This window comes from Sphaeramia orbicularis, chromosome 9 (genome assembly GCF_902148855.1).
Source record: "Sphaeramia orbicularis chromosome 9, fSphaOr1.1, whole genome shotgun sequence".
NCBI lineage: Eukaryota > Metazoa > Chordata > Actinopteri > Kurtiformes > Apogonidae > Sphaeramia > Sphaeramia orbicularis.
Genome location: NC_043965.1, coordinates 51,546,596 through 51,561,163, shown reverse-complemented (window position 1 = coordinate 51,561,163; position 14,568 = coordinate 51,546,596). Strand labels below are relative to the sequence as shown.

The 14,568-nt window shown below is 41.1% G+C and overlaps 1 protein-coding gene across 1 annotated transcript; it reads left to right on the top strand.

Moving 5' to 3' along the window:
• The first annotated feature begins 377 nt into the window (after positions 1-377).
• On the top strand, positions 378-10,193 carry LOC115426248 (NLR family CARD domain-containing protein 3-like). Its single transcript, XM_030144251.1, is given in 8 exon segments — positions 378-432; positions 521-578; positions 758-2,170; positions 2,278-2,301; positions 2,303-2,443; positions 4,163-4,333; positions 4,532-4,578; positions 10,181-10,193. Coding segments are annotated over 6 exon segments (1,806 nt in total). The 3' UTR covers positions 4,278-4,333; positions 4,532-4,578; positions 10,181-10,193.
• The last annotated feature ends 4,375 nt before the right edge of the window (positions 10,194-14,568 follow it).

The window sequence follows — 14,568 nt, the reverse complement described above, 5'->3', positions numbered from 1 at the left end:
ATGATTGGCCCACAGAGAGGAGCAGGAGAGTTCTGAGGATTCCAGTGATCTACAGCATCAGACTCACCTGGATTCCATAATTAAGGTCTGTACATGTTCAACAACTATGTTCTGTTCACTGCTACTTGTTCCAGACCAGGGGGACAGTCACTGTGTCCAGCATGGACCTGAACTCCATGGTTTAATTTTATGTCTTTCACAATATTTTCTGTTCCAGTTGTTGGAACAGAACATCTATACTTTTGCCAAGAATGAACTGAAGAAGATCCAGGAGTGCAGATGACCCAGAATGCTTAGAGAGTCCCAGAATGCTTAGAGAGTCTGATGGATGATTATGAAGAGCAGAGAGGAGCTCAGAGGCTTTTCTGAAGATCACAATGAGCCTCCTGAGGAGGATGAAGGAGGAGGAGCTGGCTGAGTGTCTTCATCGCAGTAAGACAATTCTTTACACATTTACCAGGAGCTGAAAATAGTTTGATTTTTCTGTGAGACTGATGGTTGTATTTGTGTTGTCATTCAGGAACCTTTCCTCTGATTTATCAGCATAAACTGAAACATAACCTGCAGCAGAAGTTTAAGTGTGTGTTTGAGGGCATCACTAAAGCAAGAAAAGCAAAACCCCTCCTGAACTAGATCTACACAGATCTCTACATCACAGAGGGAGGGGCTACAGAGATGAACACTGAACATGAGGTCAGACAGACTGACAGAGCATCCATGACAACAAACAGACCACTAACGACCATCAAATGTGAAGACATCCATTCACTTTCAGAGAGCTGAATACACTGAAAGAGAAGAAGTTCAGCTTGGAGGAACATGTTCATCACTTCTTCCCTGAAACCAAAGAAGCAGAAAATTTGATCTTTAAAGACTTTCAGGATGTGTTCATCTTTGATGGTCTGGATGAGTGTCAACCTCCTCTGGACTTCAACAACACTCGGATCCTGACTGATGTTACAGAGTCCACCTCGGTGGATGTGCTGCTGATGAACCTCATCAAGGGAAAACTGCGTCCCTCTGCTCGCATCTGGATAACCACACGACCTGCAGCAGCCAATCAGATCCTTGCTGAGTGGATTGACATGGTGACAGAGGTCAGAGGGTTCACTGGCCCACAGAAGGAGGTGTACTTCAAGAAGAGGCTCAGAGATGAGGAGCAGGCCAATACAATCATCTCCCACATCAAGACATATCGAAGCCTCCACATCATGTGCTACATCCCAGTCTTCTGCCAGATCACTGCTGCAGTTCTGGAGGACGTGTTGAAGACCACAGAGGGAGAAAAGCTGCCCAAGTCCCTGACTGCCATGTACATCCTGTTCCTGGTGGTTCAGACCAAAGTCAAGAACATCAAGTATGATGGAAGACCTGAGACAGATCAACAATGGAGTCCAGAGGCCATAAAGATAATTGAATCTCTGGGAAAACTGGCTTTTGAACAGCTGCAGAAAGGAAACATGATCTTTTATGAATCAGACCTGCTGGAGTGTGGCATCGATATCAAATCAGCTTCAGTGTACTCAGGAGTGTTCACACAGATCTTTGAAGAGCAGACAGGATTGCACCAGGTCAAGATGTTCTGCTTCGTCCATCTGAATGTCCAGGAGTTTCTGGCTGCTCTTCATGTCCATCAGACCTTCATCAACACTGGAGTCAATCTGCTGTCAGGACAAACACCCTCTGTTTGGTTCAAATTATTATGGGACACATCTGTCCCATTCTACCAGAATGCTGTAGACCAGGCCTTACTGAGTCCAAATGGACACCTGGACCTGTTCCTCCACTTCCTTCTGGGTCTTACGCTGCCGAATCAGAGACTCATACAAAGTCTGGTGAAACCAACAGGAAGCAGCTCAAAGACCAATCAGAAAACTGTTGAGTATATCAAGAAGAAGATCAGTGAGAATCAGTCTGCAGAGAGAAGCATCAATCTGTTCCACTGTCTGAATGAACTGAATGATCATTCTCTGGTGCATCACATCCAACAGCACCTGAGAGATGGAGATCTCTCCACAGATAAACTGTCTCCTGCTCAGTGGTCAGCTCTGGCCTTCATCTTACTGTCATCAGAAAAAGATCTGGATGTGTTTGACCTGAACAAATACTCTGCTTCAGAGGAGGTCCTTTTGAGAATGCTGCCAGTGGTCAAAGCCTCCAATAAAGCTCTGTCAGTAGAAACATTTTTTTTTTTTTTTTAAGAATCTCAGATATGTATCTATCATTTTAACAAGAAAGATCAATGCTTTATACTTATACCTTTTGTTATCTCTCCAGACTGAGTGGCTATAACCTGTCAAAGAGAAGCTCTGGCCTCAGTTGTCAGGTCCCAGTCATCTATTCTGACACATCTGGATCTGAGCAGCAATGACCTGGAGGACTCAGGAGTGAAGATACTGTCAGATGGACTGAGGAGTCAAGAATGCAGACTGGAGACTCTCAGGTCAGATAAAGTGTATTTATATCTTTTGATGCTTACCTTATAGTTTTACATATTTCTTTTGTGTGCTTGTTTCTTTTGTGTTGTATGACTGAGAAAAGGCTGTGCAAATAAAGATCTAATTATAAAGTTACAGTTTGAATAAATCAAATTAAATTTTATTTATATAGCGCCAAATCATAACAAAAGTTATCTCATGACACTTTACATATAGAGTTGGCCAAAACCAGACTCTAAGCCGATTTACAGAAACCCAACAGAATCCTCCAGGAGCAAACACTTGTGACTGGTGACAGTGGTGAGGAAAACTTCCCTTTAACAGGCAGAAACCTTGAGCAGACCCAGACTCCTGGAGGATGCCCGTCTGTCTTGACCAGTTGGGGTTAAAGAGAGAGAGTAAAGGAGGAGAAAAGAGAGAGTGATAGAGATAGAGAAGGGGGGAAGTAGGGGGAGAAACATGAATGCAGTTGATGCACAGATAACTGAACTAGAACATCTATGGAACTATATAATAAACACTACCATAACTATATGGATAAGTGAGTGATGACAATGAAGGAGGAGAGAGGCAGGACCACAGCAGCAGGTCCAGAGATGATCCAGGGAAAACCCATGATGATCCAGGGAAAACCTGTGATGATCCTGGGAAAACCTGTGAGGCGATAAAGCACAGAGACTCCAGGGAAGAAGTCAAGTCAGTAACATGTATTCACTGGGGCGTAAATAGAAGAGAAAATTAGGAGAGAAAAGGTCAGGGAGAAAGAGGAGCAGAGAGGAGGTCATAGAGGAGAAGGAGGAGCAGAGAAGAGCTCAGTGTATCCAGATGAGTCTCCCAGCAGTCTAAGCCTATAGCAGAATAACTAAGAGCAGCCTAAGCTACCCTAACTATAAGATTAATCAAAAAGGAACGTTTTTAACCTACTCTTAAACATAGAGAAGGTGTCTGCCTCCCAGACCGAGGCAGGAAGGTGGTTCCACAATCGTGGAGCTTGATAGCTGAAAGCTCTGGCCCCCATCCTACTTTTGGAGATTCTAGGGACCACCAGTAAGCCTGCATGTTGAGAGCGTAGTGCTCTAGATGGATTGTATGGAACTAAAAGCTCATTCAGATCAGTAGGTGCCTGGCCATGAAGGGCTTTGTAAGTGAGGAGGAGTATTTTGAAGTCTATCCTAGCTTTTACAGGGAGCCAGTGTAGAGAAGCCAACACAGGAGAAATATGGGCTCTGATACTGGTTCTAGTGAGTACACAGGCCGCAGCATAAAGTATTGTTATTTCCTGAACTTTAACATACATGAATCATTTTAAAGTAAGACTATAATGTGTCTGTTGTAAACACTGAGGTATTTTCTCACTCAGACTGTACTTCAGTCTAACTCATCTGTATAATCTATCTTCTTCAGACTGAGTGGCTGTAACCTGTCAGCAAGAAGTTGTGAAGCTCTGTCCTCAGTTCTCACATTCAAGTCCTCTAGTCTGAGGCATCTTGATATGAGTAACAATGACATAAGGAATTCAGGAGTGAAGACACTGTCAGATGGACTGAAGAACTCAGAATGCACACTGCAGACTCTCAGGTCAGGATTCAAAAACTAATGTCACAGATAATTAGATGTTGTCCTGAAATGAGTAAATAACTTAGAAACCAAATGCAATTAAGTCACATTCATGTGATCTATCACATGCTGGGAGAGGTTTATGTATATGGTGTTTTTTGTTTCAGACTGTCAGGTTGTTTGATCACAGAGGAAGGCTGTTCGCCTGTGGTCTCAGCCTTGCAGTCCAATCCCTCACATCTCAGTGAGTTGGATCTGAGCTACAACCATCTAGAAGACTAAGGACAGGAGCGGTCTGCTGCTCTGGAGGATCCTCACTGGAGACTGGACACTCTGAGGTATGGACCAAGTTGATACAGTGACAGACAATGTGTGATGATACATCCTTTACGGACTACAGCCAATGCTGAAATATTCAAGAGATTCAATAAGGGATTCAGAGGGAATTATTTTATGGATCTGAATAGAAAGCTTCATGGATCAGAGTGATATAATGCCCATGTTTACAGCTGCTCTGATGCCCCTTCTCCTTTCAGGTTGGAGCATTGTGGTGTCCAATGGCTGACACCAGGTCTGAGGAAGTGTAAGTGGGATTTTCATTAGATTCACTAAAAACAACCTGAACACAGACTAGGACGTGGCTCCACATTATAAAACATAAACTGTTTAGGAAGACACTCAGTGTAGTTGATAGTCAAGACTCATACTACATATATTTTTTAACTTACCTTTATCTCTCTGTTGTATTTTATGCCTCTTTTTTTGTGCTGGTGTACATTTGAATTTCCCCCTTGGGGGATCAAAAAAAGTATATCTTATCATATCTTAGACACAAATACCCTGAGCAGTTAGTCTTCAGGTTGAGTCTCAGACTATTTAGTTGATGATCATACTACTCCTCTCCTACTGCACATTTTCAGTGTCTTTCTACTGCCACTGTCTGATAACTTAATCACTTAATATGAGTCTTGTGAGATAGAAGGAAGCTTCTTAGAAATTCTCAAGTTCCTAATTCAAATTCTGCATCAAGAAAAATGTATAATTTGACAGAGACAGCATCTATATCTAACCAGTATGAAAAAATGGCGAGCATTTGAATTTTCAATGAAAATGTTAAATTATTCGAAAAACACATTACCAAGCACATATAATAAACACATTCAATTCATTTTGTCTATCACTCATAAGAAAACAGTTGTTGCTGGTGGCCATTTTGAAAACTGGCTGCTGTGTGAAAATTCATGACGCTTCCATATCTTTCTCTTTTGGCTTTACATGCCTTTGGCTTTACGTGTACCAAATTTCATGCTTTTATCACAACCTGAATGATACCTTTATATTTTGGAGCTAAGTTGCTGGACTAAATTGCAAGATTTGCAACACCAATTTTCTCAGCCTTTTCCTGTACACTTCTACCAAAATGATCCCCTTTACTTTTTGACTGTTCCCAGGTTGGGATGAGGACACTTTTTGCTGGATGATCATCCCTATGCCCCTGTAAATACACAAAATATGATACATTTATTTGGAGTCTTCTCAACTCTAGAGGCATTTCACCTACTTCCAGCTGCAGTGCACACACTGGCATGGTTTGTATAGCCTCTGAAAAAAGCCGTAACGCTGTACTCTGAATAACATCAAGCTTCTTTAGCTGTGTTTTTCCTGCAGATCCATAAGCTAAACACCCATTATCGATTATTGAGTTCATTAATCCAACATACATTCTTTTCATAGACTTCATGTCAGCCCCCCATTCCTTACTACACAAACATCTAATTACATTAATTAACCTTTTTACACTTATTGAAAATGTTTTCAATATGTATTTGCCATGTTAGTTTGGAATCAAACCACATTCCTAAAAAATGTATACAATTTTCTTTTTCTGGTACTTTACCATACAATGTAAACTTCAACTCATCCTTGATTTTCTTATGTGAGAAATATATTATCTTTGTTTTTTCCAAAGAGAATCTGAATCCCCGTTTTCCAGCCCAATCCTCTACAGCAGGGGTGGCCAACCCTGGTCCTGGAGAGCCACAATCCAGCATGTTTTAGATGTTTCCCTCTTCCAACACACCTGAGTCAAATGATGAGCCTATCATCAAGCTCTGCAGAAGCCTGATAACGACCATCAGGTGTGCAGGAAGAGGGAAACATCTAAAACATGCTGGATTGTGGCTCTCCAGGACCAGGGTTGGCCACCCCTGCTCTACAGTATCAATAGCCTTCTGTAGGCTCTTAACTGTGTATTGTAAATTTTTGCATCTCTTCCAGAGTGCACCATCATCAGCAAACAATGACTCGCCTATTCTACAATCAACTGACTCATATATATCATTTATCATAATAGAAAACAAGATAGGACCAATCACACTTCTTTGGGGAACCCCATTTTCTACACTCACACAATCTAAGAAATATCCGTTCATTCTCACTTAAATTTCCAGGTTGCTGAGAAAGTCCTTAATCCACAAGCACACATTCCCTTCTATTCCAAGTCTCCAAATTTGAATTCAGTACACCATCTTTCCAAAGCATATCATAGGCTTTTTCCACATCAAAGAAAACAGCTGTTACATTTTCTTTATTAGCTTGAACTTTCCTTATGTCAGATTCTAATTTGACAACTTGGTCCATTGTTGAGCTTCCTTTCCTAAAACTACTTTGAAATATAGACACTAAATTCATAGATTCAAGGTAGAAAACAATCCTTTCAACAATCATTCTTTCCATAATTTTACCTATATGAGAAGTTAAAGCTATCGGTCTATAATTTGTTGCTATTGTAGGGTCTTTCCCTGGCTTCCTGATTCATATAATAATTGCCAACTTCCAACTCTTTGGAATTTTACCTTTCTCCCAAATTTTGTTAAACTCTAACAAAATTTTTAGTGCCTTTTCACTAAGGTGCTTTAGTGTTGCATGACTAATTCTATCCTTACCTGGTGATGTTTGCTTTACAAATTGCCTTTTTCAGTTCATTTAATGTGAATGGAACATTGTTTCTTTGTTTCCTCCCTTTTCATCTTTTCCTCATTAGTTAGATTTTCACTACTATACACTTGGGCTAATACCCTGACCATCATCTTTGCTTTGTCCTCATCATTATTAACTGCTATTGTCTCTCCGTTCTTTAGAACTGACTAATTCCAGGAATTTCTTATACCGCTCATCTTTTTAACAACTCATATTGTTTTCCTTACCTTTGCCTGTTCCCTTTTATACTCCATATATTTACGGAGATTCATACAGTTCTTAAACTCCTTCAAAGCTTTGTTTCTGCTCTTTACTACACATGTACAATCCTCTGTCCACCAAGTGACTAATCTTTTTCTTCTACTTCCGGCACTTTCTTTAATGGAAATTTTTGCAGTTTCAACTATATGCAATACTTATTTATTTATTTATTTATTTAAACATCATTCTTGATTTCAACTTTACTAATACCCCTTTCACTTAAATATTCAAACATTCTCCAATTAGCTTTGCTAAATACCCATTTGCTGTATATCTTATTGCAGCATTACAATTTCTATTACCAATTGCACACGCAATAGGATAGTGATCACTCCCTATTGTTGTTTCATTACTGACTTCCCATATTATTTTGTCTGCCAGTGTCTGAGATACCAATGTCAAATCTAGCACTGACTGCACTGTCAGGCCTATTCTTGTGGCTGAGCCATCATTTAGACATACTACATTTCTCCTATCCATAAATTCTTTCAATACAGTGCCATTATGATTAGTTTTAGCCCCTCCCCACAAAGTGCTATCAGCATTAAAGTGTCCAAGCCATATTATTTTTTGGTTGCCTTGTCCTTCAGTTAACTCCAATGTTTCCATGTCAAGCATTTTACATGGGTTGTAATAATCTACAACTAGGCTACTATCACCACTCCAAATTTCAACCCCTCCTTTGTAAAGACAGCACCTCCACCCCCACTGCTATGAGCCCAGTCGGTTCTCTCACAAATATAACCATTAATCACAAAATTCAAATGTGGTTTTAACTATGTTACATATGACATCAGATTTGGTAATTTGTTCTGAAATGAGTTTCTTAAATTCTTGACCATTGGCTATCATACAGAAGAGGATTAGGGCCACTGGGAAAAAAAAAAAAATTAAGGTCCATTATTATTATTATTATTATTATTATTATTATTATTATTATTAAGTCAGAATTCTGAGGGAAAAAAAAAGTCAGAAAGAAGACATTTATCTCAGAATTCAGACTTTTTTTCTCAGAAAAATAATAATAAAAAAACATATTGGACCTTTTTTTCCCACAGTGGCCCTAACCCTCTTCTGTATTCTGTCAATGGTCAAGAATTTAAGAGACTAATTTCAGAACAAAACACCAAACCTGATGTTATATGTAACATGGTTAAACTATCAAGCTTCAAACATTCCACTGAAGAAAGTGTATTTTTAGGTTTGTGATTGAGATCCAATCTCCTTCTCTGCCCTTTCTCAGTTTTTAAGCTCCTCATACATTTGTTCCTAGGTGATGTCTTTACCCAAGTATCAACCTGCACTTTTCACAACAATAGCAGTTTTTTTCAGATCTGTGCTTTGCTTGATATGTACAGTTAATCACTTCTGCAATGAAGTACAATACGTTTTCCTTTTTAATAATTACTGAGTCCTCCTAAACACTACAACATTTTTCCACTCTTTTCTCCATCTCATTTTCTTGAACTTTTTAAGATGCTTCTGCCTATGAGATTTTCCCTTCAGTTCTTAATTGCTGTATTTCAGCTGTCCTTTTCCTTGCCTCACACAACTCTCCTTAATCCCTGTCCCACAAACACCATAGACAGTTCCACTCCACACCTTCCACACATTTGATGTCCTTTGCAATATGCTGCTATATGCCCATATTTCTGGGATTTGTGGCAATGTAGTGGTGGCGGCATATACAATCTCACATTATAATTCATGAACCCATATTTTCACTGACCTAGGAAAAATTTCATCCTGAAACTCCACCAATACTGACAAGCTATTCACCTTTTCTCCCGCCCTCCACTCTTTTAGTCTCTTCAAGCTAACTGCTTGCCCTCCTTTAATACACTGTTTAATTTTTAATAGATCTTCCTCCACTAGTATTCCGTAAATCACTCCTCTAGTTACTTTCCTGGTTCCTACTTTTCTCTTAATTTCCACTTCTTTCTTACATGTGTTGGTTTGTTTTAGTACCCTCTCTCGGTGATCCTCATTTTTACATACTATCATTAAATCTCCATCATTGTGTATCTTTGCTTTCATAACCTCACCTATGTTTTCTTCAAGAAATCGAGAGATAGCCATCTATCCAACTTTTCTGATGTCTTGCCCTTCCTTGAATTTCAAAAATCACTTTAAACCCTTCCTCCTCAGTCTTCCTGCGTACCACTCTCTCCCTCTCACTCATGGCCTCTGATTCACCATCCTGACTCAAAACCCTTTCCCTTTATTTTTCCTATGAGATTTTTCCCTCTATCCAATCACTTTTATCCTCCATACTCTCCTCATTCCACCCCCCCACCCCCTGACCCTGCCATGAGTTGATCATTCACAATCCCTACTGGGATCAGGACAGTCTTTTTCAGGTACAAAGCAGTTTAGATATAAGTAATGACCATTCACTATTACTCCATCCAAACTTTCCTGTCCTCCAGCAGGACAACTTTTGAGTTCAGCTAATCGCAATCGTCGAAACTCTAGCGATCAGCTTTTGACAGAACAGGTCTTTTAAACTCGACTAATTGCTGATCACAGTCAGATGCGTGCCTCCAGATGAACACACCTACTGAAAGTAAGCACAAGGAAGATTCCTCCCAATGCCACCAGATGGAGACACTGGTAGGGTTACAGGGAAAAGGAAAATGGGAACGTAGTACTGGGAGACATTGTGACACATACAGCCTTAAAAGGAAATTAAAAGGATTCTGAGTTATAAAGGGCTAAAAGAAGAGAGCCCTGTGATGAGGGTCCAGGGTATATCCCACCTTTGGCTGATGTGTAGCTGGGACTGGCAGACAGAGATCAGTCCATACATGAGGAACAACAAGGTGATAAGTCTCAGGAACATAATCCAATAACAGTCTAAATTTACCAATTAATCTGATCCGACTCAGTAAACGAGCCGATCGCTGATCAATAACTGCAGTTGTATTGTGTCTTCTCTCTATCAGATTTCCGTGAACTCACACTGGATCCAAACAAAGTGAACAGATTCCTCAAACTGTCCAAAAAGAACAAGAAGGTGACATTTGAGAAGGAGGATCAGTCATATCCCGATCATCAGGACAGATATGAGGTCTATCAACAGCTGCTGTGTTCAACTGATCTGACTGGTCGCTGTTACTGGGAGGTGGAGTGGACTGGATGGGTTTCTATAGCAGTGACTTACAGAGGAATCAGAAGGAAAGGAGACAGTAAAGACTGTGTGTTGGGGTTCACTGATCAGTCCTGGAGTCTAGAGTGCTGTAAAGGCCCTCACTCAATCTGTCATAGCCACAAATACACAGTCCTGTCACAGTCCTCCTTGTACAGGTCTGGTAGAGTATCAGTGTATGTGGACCATCCTACTGGATGGGTGACCTTCCAGAGTCTCCTTGGGCAAACTGATCCACCTCCACACCTACAACACCACATTCACTGAACCTCTGTTTGCTGGGTTCAGACTCTATGGCTCTGACTCCTCAGTATGTTTGTGTGATGTGTAGACGCAGAAACACACTCACATAGTCTAGTAGACCTGACCTTCACACAATTTTATTATCCCCTTACTGCCTAAATGTATTTACAATTCCATAAAAACTAAAATAATTGTGTTGTTGCGGTCAAGTGGATACTAAATCATTTACAACACCTACAATAGCTATGATGCAAATTAGTGACATTAGGCAAAATTGTCATAATTAGGGTGATCAAATGTCCTCTTTTGCCCAGACATGTCCTCTTTTTACAACCTGTCTGGAGTGTCCGGGAGTTTTTTACAAATTAGTGAAAATGTCTGGTTTTCATTGTTTTTCACAGGAAAAACTCTTGCATATGAATGTGTATGTAGGCACAAGTACAGTTTTGATGTCCATCACTGTCATTCTTTGTGCAATCGGAAAATTTCTAAATTCTGCTGGAAGAAAAGACCTTGCGCTTTCCTAGCTATTAGTACACGTCAGTGCTCTCTACTAACCTTCATTGAGCATTTTGACCCTGAATCACAACGCCCTCCAACTGGTGGGTCGGCAGTGATGGCCAGTCACTGCCCATCCTCTCCTGGCCCCCAGACTCACCTCCTCCCTCCTACTCCAAAGCCAACAAGAGGCTCTCTCTGCCGCCTCCCCTAACCTATGGGCTGCTAACTTCCTCTCTGTTACCCCCAATGCTGTGAGCGTGTTCCACACAGACTGTGCCGGGAAGCTCCTGCATCCAACCTCTACTGCGAACAGCCAGGCCTGACGGCCTTTGTCCCTACACTGATGGACCAGCTCCTGGTACTTGCTAGATTTCCTCCCTCAGGCCTCTTCGTATCCATCCTCCCATGAGACTATCAGTTCAATCAGGATGATCTTCTTGGCCTCCTCTGACCACAAGACCAGGTTGGGCCTCATCAGGGATGTTTGGATAACCTGAGGAAAGTGGAGTGTCCTTCCCAGGTCAACCCTCATCTCCTGTGATTGTGCTTTCTGCAAGAGGTCTTCTTGGAGGATGCTAGTTTCTTCCCATCTCGAATGAATTGAATGGCAGGTGTTGGTCTTATGTGGGGTTGCCGCTTCTTCCGTCTCTCCTCCTCCAAGATGTCCACTAGTGCACTGAGGATTTTGTCATGGTGCCAACGGTATCTCCTCTGACTAAGGGCTGTCTCACACCTAGGGATGGGACTTGAGAAGAATTTAATGATTCCACTTCCTTTATTGATTTTGCTCATTGATCCAATTCCTTAAAAATTCTCTTTATCAATTCTCATTGGGTGAAGGAATAAAAGAGTACAAATGGGTTTGTTTGCATTAATGGTCTTTTATATTACCCTCTCTGCACAGAAAATAGAACAAATACAGTACGCACAAATATATATTAATAATAGATGACACTGGGCCCGGTTTGGGGGGGTGGGGGTGGGGTTATCACATCATATGACCTTACAAAGTGAAAATGAAAGTGAAACTTAGGATGCTTTACAAATTCCTCTATGTCTCCCACTGTTGTGCATTCATATTCCTTTTCCTTTTTTGAGGGGGCAGGACATTTGTCCCCACCCCCACCCCAGAACCGGGCCCGCATGACGCCCTGGTGTTTGCTCTGCTGCTAGATTCATAAGCATTGCTAAGTAGCGTATGAAACCCATAACATTCCTTCAAATGCATTGCATGCTGTGTGGACAAATGTTTGAGCATATTGGAGGTATTTCCCCCCCTTTGAAGAAATGGAAACTTTGCAAGTGTTACAAGTGGACCTGGTGTCATCTTTTCGCATGAAATATAGCCAAACTTTGGAGCGTTTCTGCTTCGACGCCATGTTGGCTATGTTCTAAACTAAAACAATGCAGCATACGTGTGACATCATCACGCATGCGTAATGAAGGCAGGCAAATGATTCCAAGGAATTGAGCTACTGGGAACCGGTTCCCAAAAAGAACCAGTTCTTGATGCCCATCCCTACTTACACCCTGCCAGTATATGCGCCATTGATCCTCTTTGCCCACATAACCTGCACAGTGGGTCCTCCCTCAGACCCCATTGGTGTAGGTTAGTTGGTGTTGGAAGGGTATCATACACTGACCAGAGCATGAAAGAGATGTGAAAAGCTTCCAGCCTCCATAGTTCGGGCCACATGATCTTTTGCTTTGGCAGGTCCCACTTTGTCCAGGCTCCCTGTGATCCAAGTTCACCAGCCTTTGCCCTTCCCCCTTCCTCCTCCAGGTGTTAGACTTCGGCTTGGATCATGTCTCGCCTCTGCCTCTGGTCTGCGTTTCTCCGTTGCTGGAAGTGGGTGGATCCTAGTCCCTGCCTCCCCATGCATGGGTTTCCAATGATGTCCTTTAACTTCAACTGACTCTCAGCCAGGACCACAGAAGTGTCAGCTGCCCATTTGCATCCAGATCTTGTGGTGACACCAGCATCTCTGACCTTTCTTATCACACGAGTCCCTGATTATCTTCACCGTCCTGAATTTTGCCACCTTGAACTCATTCACCACAGATGCTAGAGGTAGTTGTAACTACCTATACCTGATGTAAAGCCCTACTGATGTGAAGACTGCTAGAACCCCAAGCCATTTGCAGAAGTGTTTGTTGATTCGCTTTCGATCCCTTCCACAGATGTCATGGGGACTTCATCGAACGTCAGAAGCCACATCAGTCTTGGAAGCAGACCATGCTGGTAGAGCCAGCTTTTAAGACACTTCTACAGCTAGAATAATAAAATTATTCCAAGTAGCCTGTTTCAATGAAATATTTTCTCCAGGGTTATTGGCACTTAGCACAGAATACTACAGTACTTACATAGAATGTCATCAAGTATCTCAAGACAGAGTTTAGTGTCCTCTTTTTTTGGAAATCAAAGTATGGTCACCCTATAATAGTAATTAAACACATTTTTTCAAACTCAGGCATATATTGATTGTTGATCAATAGTAGCGTCAATAAAATTATTGATGCAACTATTGATCAACAATCCAAACAAAACAAAAATGATCCAAATATCAGTAGAATTTCATGAAAATAATAACACTGTTATAGAAACAGAGCTTTGAAACTGATCCATGGATGTCAGGTATCGCAGATAACCAGATGATATACAGTACGTACATGAGTGTCGAGCAGCATCTCATTGCAAAATCAATGGAATACTGAGGCAAATTTGTGACCATAGTCTACAAGGGGTTAAATCTGGTTAGAACTCACACATCTCATGTCAACTACTCAGTGGAGGACTGTGCATTTCACTCCTAGGCCTTCAGTAGTGCTCCGTCTGAATCAATCCACCCCTCAAAAACTATTTTATGATTATAAAAACCATCTTATTATACAGAAATGCAGTATAAAGAGCCATTGCATCGCAGATACATAACTCGTGTAGTCACAATAAATGCCTTTCCTGAATAAGCAAACCCAGAGTGTACAAGTCTTCTTCTGCTGCAGCTACAGATGTGACACACATAAAACAGCATCAATAATAACCTCATAAACTTGCAATATTATTTAGGAAAATAGCAACATTTTACTCACCAAAAATTCTGATTATTTGAACACAAAATCCATCTTCCTTTCTTTCCTCAAAAAGAATTCAACTACTTTGCTGTATAGATTATCCGTGTGGGTACCGGTGGTACCGGTCGTAGTTAGTGGAGGGAAAGTGACGGACAAATCCTTTTCCTGGTTGTGGTTCGGAATTGTCCAACCTTTCTTAACGATCTCCAGCTTTTCCTGAAAAGTTCATCTTGAAAATGGCTTTGACAATAAATCTGCAACTGAATCCCTTTCTTCTCCTTCAGCAATTGTGTTTTGACAAAACAGCTATTAAACCAACACAATTATATTTATGTTTGTGCAGCTCACTACGGATTCAGTTTGATAGCT